We start from the raw sequence: 10,000 nt of genomic DNA on the forward strand, positions 1-10,000 counted from the left end.
TAGGTTAGCATGATGCTAACAGTTTATCAGCACTGAGGCTGAACAGTGTGTTAGTGTGGAGGGAGACAGCACACACACACACACACACACACACACACACACACACACACACTGTGCAGTGAACACATGCATCACCTTGTTGTCGGTGGCTTTATATTAATCAAGGTCACACATCCAGAGGCCTCAAAGGGAACAGAGTTTATGTGCGGGGGGTGAGGGGTCTCCCCCCTCCCTCTCCCGCTACAGAGACAGTTTGTTCCCCCAGGCCGTCGCCCTGATGAGCGCTCACTGCTATCTATGAGGACTGATATCGTTACTGTACATAAAGTCAGATTCCTTGTTTGCTTGTACAAACTTGGTCAATAAAGTTGATTCTGATCTACGGCAAGCAGAGAGGCACAAAAACATGGTCAGTGATCACACACCAGTGTTTTTTACAGCGTGAGATGATAAACGCTGCTTTTGACGACATGAGAAACAGAAACCCTGAGCTACCGTCCACCGTCTCAGATCAGTTCTTCAACTTTCACTTAAAAGTGTCTGTTTAGTTACATAAGAGCTTTCATATGGAGGAGGATCAGTGTGTGTGTGTGTGTGTGTGTGTGTGTGTGTGTGTGTGTGTGTGTGTGTGTGTGTGTGATGAGCTGAACTCTCTCTGAACCGTCTGAACATCAACAGGAAGATTTGTGGTGGCACTAATTACAGCCAGCAGCCTTCTCTCCGAAAACAGACTGACCCATAAAACAAGATCACATCCCCCCGGTGTCTTACTGCAGAGACACAGACGACAAGAGACGATGGGAGACAGAAAGTTTTAGCCCAGTTAGCACGAGCTTTAGCCCAGTTAGCACGAGCTTTAGCCCAGTTAGCACGAGCTTTAGCCCAGTTAGCACGAGCTTTAGCCCAGTTAGCATGAGCTTTAGCCCAGTTAGCACGAGCTTTAGCCCAGTTAGCACGAGCTTTAGCCCCGGTCAGCAAGAGCTTTAGCCCAGTTAGCACGAGCTTTAGCCCAGTTAGCACAAGCTTTAGCCCAGTTAGCACAAGCTTTAGCCCAGTTAGCATGAGCTTTAGCCCAGTTAGCACAAGCAGAACAAGCACACGTCCCGGCTCCCGTCAGTGTGTTTACTCTCTGGAGTAACACGAACAATCTGGTGACCAAACTTGAGCAGGTAACGTGAGGCAGATATTCAGTTGTCGCTTGACGGAGACGAACCACCTGAAGGCTAAAATGATTTAATCAGGCTGCTCTTCTAGACTTTCCAAATGTTCTCACACTGAAAGATGGTGAAATGACTCATTTATCCCGATTTACAGGCGTCTCTTTCACAGTAAGAGTCTGAGGAAAGCGTCTCTTTGGGCCCAACGCCGTCACGACGGACGCCATTGTTGTAGTTACACAGTTTGGCCTCCAGGTCACACTGGCCTCCCGGAGCCCCTCCCAAAAACCGTCTCTGTAGACGTCCATGTGCTGCTCGTGTTAGCATGGTTAGCATATTTAGCACACTGCCTGCAGAGACGCTCACACTGGTCTGATGTCTGTGCTGCTGCAGAGGAGAATTCATCACAGATCTGTGAGAAACATGCAGATATACAGATTTCCTACAGAGGTCACAGTCAGGAGTGTGTGAGGCAGCTTAGCGCACACACACACACACACACACACACACACACACACACACACTGCGTACCTGTCTTGTGATCGGGCTCAGCAGCAGGGAGACGGGACAAGTTTTTACTGGATGCCAACTGGGACAAAACCCCTCTGAGCTGCTGCGGCTGTCAGGATCCAGGATTTGAGGCCAGAGGAAACAGACGAACCCAGAACAACGAAACACGGATGTTTAAGTCCACATTTAATGAAGCATAAAAAGGTTAAGCACCGTATTAGACATTATATATACACACAGATCAGTAACAGTCGTCTACAGTTGCATATGTGATCATTTACAGAGTCGTGCCGTCGGTTCAGTGTGAGGCAGGAACCTCTGCAGGAGTTTTTGGCCATTTAACACTCAAGTTTTAAATGTAAACTGTTTCCAGAGACGATCAGTGGGAGAGGAAACAGCTCAACAGAGAGACGGCATGAGGCAGCTGAAGCTAACTGAGGCTTTTTAAAGCTTTGTGGGAGATAATTATATCTGGAACGTGTCAACTCTGGACCAGAATAGACGAGAACAATCAGGTTAAAGAGCTTTAAGCAAACTCATTCCCAGCTCGCTGTTGTTCAGTGAGAAGATCAGTACCAGTTTTATCTGTGTGACCACGCTTAGCCTAGCTTAGCAAAAAGACTGGAAGCAGAGGGAGACTGTTAGCGCACCTCCCCCCAAAGAGAAACGTGAAAATCTGCTGCTAATTTAGTGATTTGATCACATAAAACTGACATGACAGCAAGCATGATAATCACGTCATGTTGTCAACAACAACGGCATGTAGCTAGCAGGCTGCTGTTCATTCCCCAAGTCACCGCCTCAGACGATGATCAGCTAAATGTTGTTAGCTAGAGAGCTGACATGTTTGCTTGCTAGCTAAAGAAAAAACACCAAACTGAAACCACAGTCTTCTTTTTACATTTCTATTTCTACACCTGTTTAATCAACGACGTGCAGTTTCCTCCTGCTTCTAGCCTTTGTGCTAAGCTAGTCTAAAAAAATCCCCGTATGACACCACTTAGCTAGTACCAGGTTACATAACATTAAATATGCTAGCTGTTTGCAGGTGGTTGATGTTTAGGTAGCTTGTGCTATGCTAACCATTTATAGCTCATCCATAAACCCTAACACAGTATTGGTTGTGCTAGCTGTTTTACTATGTTGGCTAGCAGCTTCCAGTCTCTGTGCTAAGCTAAGCTAAAAACATCTCAGCACTGAACACAACTGAAACATCAGAGTCATCTGACGACAGACAATGAACCTCAATGCTGGCTAAAAACTACTAAAATGTTTGTGGACATTGTTCAATTGTCCAAAACCAGGAAAGTGTGGTCGGTGTTTTCACATCCAGATCAGCTAACATCAAGGTTTCAACAGCATTTCAGTGACTTTATTCCACGTCGTTGCAGATTTGATCAAAGCTCCAGCAGCATATGATGACATTGGCACAAAAGGCTGATCAAAACATTGATCTCCATGCATCTCCAGGACAAACATTTGAAAACTTTCTGCTGGATGATCCAGCTAATCTTTTTTACATTGAAATGGTCTCAGGTTGTGGAGAAACAGTCAAACATCACTCCACTGGTCTGAAAGCAGAATAACCACCAAAACTGGAGAATCAGATTTTTGACCAACAGTGACGATAAAAACCTCTAAAATAAAAACAAGCGGCCTGGGTTTCACCCACACTTCTAAATGCTGTAAAAACAGGTTATGATGGCAGCAGTGGTGGAAGTGTTCACAGAGTCAGTCAGTACCATGTGTTTGACCAAACACGTACCAAGCAAATATATTAGGGCTTAAATAGCTTTCATCGAAAAAATGTAACTTAAATCAGGACTGTTTAGTAAAAACAGAAGCATTTACAGATGTTTGGCGTGCCGTGCTGCTAAAGTTCACGTGATAATAAATATAAAACAAGGCTACATACAAATAACAGATGAACAGGATCACACCGTCCGTCCTGTCCCGACTGTTTGTCTCAAAGTGCAGGAAATAAGGAGATTACTGCAGCAAGGTACGACCCAAAAAGCCTCAACCCAACGCCTGAAGAGCCTTCTGGAGACGAGAAGAGACATCTGAAGGTGTGTTTCCACCAAACACAAGGAGAATTTTGCCCACAAATGCACAAATGGATGAGAGAAGACGGAAAATCGAGGAAAATCCAAACGGCCGAACGAAAGTACACGAAGGCCTCTCAATGCTTCAAACAAAGTGTTGGTTGGATTGTTTGGCAGGTTCTAAGATCCTCTGTTCCCACCATCACCACCATCAGGACTGGACCAACCTGCTTGAAGGCTCATCAAGGCCCCTGTGAACCAACCAGGTATCTGTCCACCTGAACGTGGCCCCGTCCCACTTTACTGGACGGTGTTACAGGCTGTGAGCAAACTGCCAACTGAAACAATAATGGTACTAAAATGAGGGCGGTATCCTCGTACTAGCTATTTAGTTTGAAGCAGACAGAGACCTCGTTTGTCTGTTCAGGTTTGACTAACAAGACTTCAGAGGCGGTTGTTAGGCCAGGAGAGGGTCAGGGGGTGGAGGAGGGCCAATTTGATTGGCTAAATCCAAACCAACAGTAGCTTCCCTAAAGCATCAAATGCTGCATTTGTCCTGAATTCGGGCAGTTGGGGGCTTATCTCATTGGCTGAGCTCTACGGACATAAACACAGATTTATGACAAGAGGAAAATCTTAGTCTGTAAAAGTGTGCAAACTTCTTCAGGTGATACGTGTTTTGATCAGGCAGCCATGTTGGTCTGTTTGATGTCATGAACTAGATTTGAATTGGGGAACTTTAATGAGTCCATGTGCCTTCAGATGTTTGGTGTTCCTTCTGTTTACCAAACAGTCTGGATAAAGAAGCGTCCTCTGATTGGTCGGTATCAGTCTGTAAAGAAGCGTCCTCTGATTGGTCGGTATCAGTCTATAAAGAAGCGTCCTCTGATTGGTCGGTATCAGTCTGTAAAGAAGCGTCCTCTGATTGGTCGGTATAAGTCTATAAAGAAGCGTCCTCTGATTGGTCGGTATCAGTCTATAAAGAAGCGTCCTCTGATTGGTCGGTATCAGTCTGTAAAGAAGCGTCCTCTGATTGGTCGGTATCAGTCTGTATAAAGAAGCGTCCTCTGATTGGTCGGTATCAGTCTGTAAAGAAGCGTCCTCTGATTGGTCGGTATCAGTCTGTGTAAAGAAGCGTCCTCTGATTGGTCGGTATCAGTCTGTAAAGAAGCGTCCTCTGATTGGTCGGTATCAGTCTGTAAAGAAGCGTCCTCTGATTGGTCGGTATCAGTCTGTATAAAGAAGCGTCCTCTGATTGGTCGGTATCAGTCTATAAAGAAGCGTCCTCTGATTGGTCGGTATCAGTCTGGATAAAGAAGCGTCCTCTGATTGGTCGGTATCAGTCTATAAAGAAGCGTCCTCTGATTGGTCGGTATCAGTCTATAAAGAAGCGTCCTCTGATTGGTCGGTATCAGTCTGTATAAAGAAGCGTCCTCTGATTGGTCGGTATCAGTCTGTAAAGAAGCGTCCTCTGATTGGTCGGTATCAGTCTGTAAAGAAGCGTCCTCTGATTGGTCGGTATCAGTCTGTATAAAGAAGCGTCCTCTGATTGGTCGGTATCAGTCTGTAAAGAAGCGTCCTCTGATTGGTCGGTATCAGTCTGTATAAAGAAGCGTCCTCTGATTGGTCGGTATCAGTCTATAAAGAAGCGTCCTCTGATTGGTCGGTATCAGTCTGTATAAAGAAGCGTCCTCTGATTGGTCGGTATCAGTCTATAAAGAAGCGTCCTCTGATTGGTCGGTATCAGTCTGTAAAGAAGCGTCCTCTGATTGGTCGGTATCAGTCTGTATAAAGAAGCGTCCTCTGATTGGTCGGTATCAGTCTGTAAAGAAGCGTCCTCTGATTGGTCGGTATCAGTCTGTGTAAAGAAGCGTCCTCTGATTGGTCGGTATCAGTCTGTAAAGAAGCGTCCTCTGATTGGTCGGTATCAGTCTGTAAAGAAGCGTCCTCTGATTGGTCGGTATCAGTCTGTATAAAGAAGCGTCCTCTGATTGGTCGGTATCAGTCTATAAAGAAGCGTCCTCTGATTGGTCGGTATCAGTCTGTGTAAAGAAGCGTCCTCTGATTGGTCGGTATCAGTCTGTATAAAGAAGCGTCCTCTGATTGGTCGGTATCAGTCTATAAAGAAGCGTCCTCTGATTGGTCGGTATCAGTCTGTATAAAGAAGCGTCCTCTGATTGGTCAGTATCAGTCTGTAAAGAAGCGTCCTCTGATTGGTCGGTATCAGTCTATAAAGAAGCGTCCTCTGATTGGTCGGTATCAGTCTATAAAGAAGCGTCCTCTGATTGGTCGGTATCAGTCTGTGTAAAGAAGCGTCCTCTGATTGGTCGGTATCAGTCTGTATAAAGAAGCGTCCTCTGATTGGTCGGTATCAGTCTATAAAGAAGCGTCCTCTGATTGGTCGGTATCAGTCTGTAAAGAAGCGTCCTCTGATTGGTCGGTATCAGTCTGTATAAAGAAGCGTCCTCTGATTGGTCGGTATCAGTCTGTATAAAGAAGCGTCCTCTGATTGGTCGGTATCAGTCTGTATAAAGAAGCGTCCTCTGATTGGTCGGTATCAGTCTGTAAAGAAGCGTCCTCTGATTGGTCGGTATCAGTCTGTAAAGAAGCGTCCTCTGGTTGGTCGGTATCAGTCTGTAAAGAAGCGTCCTCTGATTGGTCGGTATCAGTCTGTAAAGAAGCGTCCTCTGATTGGTCGGTATCAGTCTGTAAAGAAGCGTCCTCTGATTGGTCGGTATCAGTCTATAAAGAAGCGTCCTCTGATTGGTCGGTATCAGTCTGTAAAGAAGCGTCCTCTGATTGGTCGGTATCAGTCTGTAAAGAAGCGTCCTCTGATTGGTCGGTATCAGTCTATAAAGAAGCGTCCTCTGATTGGTCGGTATCAGTCTGTAAAGAAGCGTCCTCTGATTGGTCGGTATCAGTCTGTAAAGAAGCGTCCTCTGATTGGTCGGTATCAGTCTATAAAGAAGCGTCCTCTGATTGGTCGGTATCAGTCTATAAAGAAGTGTCCTCTGATTGGTCGGTATCAGTCCGTGTAAAGAGTGTCGGTGTCCTCTGGGTCTGAACAGTGAAGCCGATACTGAAGAGCCTTAAAGCTGCATCCTCTCTAATGTCCAGCAGGGGGCGACTCCACTGGCTCTAAACAGAAGTCTAATTGGATGGAAGTCAATGAGGAAATGAGGTGACTTCTCTCTTCTATCAGCTCAGTGAACATTTTCCTGATGAGTTTCTGCTCTCAGTCTCTAGTTTACTGTCTTCTTCAGCATATCAGCACGTGCATTTAGTCAATTATGGTCCATTTAGAGGAAGATACACGGGGGGGGGGGCTTGAGGGTGGGGTTACCTGCTCACTAACCAATCAGAGACCAACTCTGAATATCACTTCTGGCTCCAAAAAAACAAGATGGCGGTGCCTGTAAAGCCAAACTGGAGACTTCGAGTGGAAACCAACGGGTGAAATCACAGTGGCCACGTTCTATAGTCTATGTTTTACTCTCAGACTCCACGTGAACAACCTTGTGCTGTGGTATGTGGTAGTAGTTGGGTTGGCCCTGCAAATGTTGGCTTAGATCATCTTTTGTACTTCAGATTACTATCTTAGCACATTATTTAGTCTCTGAATGGTATTCTGTGTGGCTCCTCGATGGGCGGGTTGGAGGAACAAGTGACAACTTGTAACAGCAGAATTCACGCACACCCATTGCGGCGCCTCAATAATGAGGTTTTACTTCGACCATTTGCTACCCGCCCACTGTTATCAGACAGTTATTTCTGAGCTGGCCTGTCCAACCCGAGGACCGACCACAGATCCACGTTTATTTTGTCCAAATAATAATTATTTTGTGCTTAAGTTACAGAAGAAAGCACAACGATGTAAGAACTGCCGTACGTTCATTTTAAATTTCATTTCAATCTGACGAATCTTGGCGGTGAAAACAGAGACCGAGGCGGGCTGAGGGAACCTTTTAGTTCCTCGAAACCAAATCGTGGAGCTAAAAGCTTCGGGTGGAAACGAGGCTAAAGTTGATGACAATCTATTGCTGCTAATCAATTGTGTTACGGCTGAAACGTTACTGACAACAAAACCAGATTCTACTTCATGTTCCCTTTTAACAGAAGAACTTGAGAACAGAAGGCAACAGAGGTGACGACACTTGTTCTCCTGAAGCCACAATGGCCCCAATACTGACTCATTCAGGTGGACTCAACGGGGAAGATGGCGACAGTTTGAAGAGTCAAATGAACCCACTGACTAAAATCTAAAGGGTATGACAGGATGGGGGGAGATCGTAAAAACAGGCTGATTTGTTTCTTGTTGGGAATCAGTGAGGAAAAATGTCACACATGCTTTTACGAAGATGGATGACGGTTTGAGTTTGTCTCTCGGGGTTGGTCGGTGGAGAACTCGCCAAGCATCACGTCCTACCACAGGACTGTCTGTTTGTCCTTCAGGTTTGGGTTAGGTGGTCCACAGCTGGATTCGTTGGTAAGGCACGCCAACAGATATGACTCCAGACAGCAGCAGGGGACTCTGCCCACCCCTGGCTGACTCACACAGTGGTCATGAGTTTCAGAGAACCCGACCTGAACCTCAGGATCCTCTTCTTCAGGTTGTGTGAGGCCTTGATCTTGACGAGGGCCTTTGCTTGAGATGCAGTCATTTCCTGCCCCGCCACCCTGGCCCCGCCCCGATCTGTCAGCTGTCTCCGCCCCCTGTCTGCTCCCCCTGTCCCGCCGCCAGCGCCCCCTCCTCCGCTCTCCTCTGTGTCGCTTGTGGCAGTGCTCTCCTCCACGTCCTCCTCCACGCTGGACTCGCTGTCTCCGAATCGGTTTGTGGTGTAGTTGGACCTCTCGTCCTCACTCGTGTCCAAGATGGTGGAGTGGAAGAGTGATGCGCACTCAGCCGAGTACTCTGAGTCGCTTCCTCCCACGCAGGCATACAGGCTGCTCACCTGCCCGTCGGAGGGGGGGTACATGCTAGCAGCCGGATGGTCTAACAGCTCCTTCCTCTGTCGCCGCTGAGTGCGTCTGAACGCCTGATCGTACGGCACCTCCATGATTGCTCGCAACCGCCGGTAGTCACTTCGTTTGTACTTCGGTTTGGCAACGACCACGATCTGGTCACGTCCATGGTGATGATGATGATGGTGGTGGTGACCACTGTGGTGGTGGTGGTTTCCATGGTGATGGTGCCTGGATGCTCCTGACCGCACACTGCTCAGCGTCAATGTGGCGTGTTTGTCCAGAGCTCGGCCCTCTGGGATGGATGCAGGGAGGCGTTTTAATCTGGATGACGACACCCCACCACTGCCACCCGATGCTCTCCTGGAGCCTCTGATGTGGAGGGAGCCGCTGTCGTCCAGCAGCCGGGACTTTTTGGAAGCAGCCCTATTGTGGTGTTTATCCCCTCTGCTCTCTGATGGAGGCTCCTGGTATTGAGAGGCTCGGCTCATCTTCACCTTGACAGTCTTGACTTTCTTGCTGCCGCCTTTGTGGAGCTTGATGTTCTGCCGTTGGGTGGGGATGTAGTTGCCGTTAACCATGCGAGTCCCTCTTCCCTCTCCTCCTGCGTCTTCCTGACTCTGGGAAGAAGAACCCAGACTGGATCTCTCCAGCGCCGACCCATCACCCGTCTGCGTCTGGCCCATCTGAGGACTCTTCCTCTGAGTTTTGACTACCGGCTGTGATTTGAGGGGCTGATCCTGGTTGGGGGGGCAGCACAGGTGCTTGTACTCTTTCGGGGAGGAGCTGGCTTTGGGGTTGTCCAGCTCCCTGGAGTCTTTTGTGGCGGTGGACACCGCTGAAGGGGGGAGGAGCCTCCTGCTTGTCTTCTTCAGCAGAATATTGGTGCTCGTGTTCACGTCCCCAGTAGAGACTGAGTGGCCATTTTGGTTCCCATTATGAAGAAGAGAGCTGCTTTGGGTTTGAGTATTCTGCATCATGTCAACGCTGTCATCACAGGGAACACTTTGGGTCTCTTGATCCTCAGGCCGTAACCTCTGAGGAGGGGAAGTGGGGCCACCTTCTGACGCCTCTCCAGCCAGATGTGAGGGTTTCAGAGTCCCAAAACCAGACCCAGAGCCGGGTCCGGACGCCGTCCTCACACACAAACTGGCCTGCCTCAGGACACTCTTTGACGGCTCGGTGCTGATGGTGGTCCTGGGCCTGCTGGTCCTGACGGGCAGCACCCGCCGCTGCAGCAGGCTGTAGATGTAGCTGTCCAGGCGCTTTGTGGAGGGAGCTTGGGAGGAAGAGGAGGAAGAGGGTGCCGGCCAAGAGGAGCTCTGA

General features: G+C 48.0%; 1 protein-coding gene across 1 annotated transcript in view; it reads right to left on the reverse strand.

Moving 5' to 3' along the window:
• Positions 1–8,262: 8,262 nt before the first annotated feature.
• dact1 (dishevelled-binding antagonist of beta-catenin 1) overlaps positions 8,263–10,000 on the reverse strand; it is an 11,144-nt gene continuing 9,406 nt past the window's right edge. The window contains exon 4 of the mRNA XM_070842831.1: positions 8,263–10,000. This exon is cut by the window's right edge and continues 376 nt beyond it. Within this exon, the coding sequence (XP_070698932.1) occupies positions 8,263–10,000 (1,738 nt within the window).

Source organism: Pempheris klunzingeri, chromosome 13, assembly GCF_042242105.1.
Source record: "Pempheris klunzingeri isolate RE-2024b chromosome 13, fPemKlu1.hap1, whole genome shotgun sequence".
Classification (NCBI taxonomy): Eukaryota; Metazoa; Chordata; class Actinopteri; order Acropomatiformes; family Pempheridae; genus Pempheris; species Pempheris klunzingeri.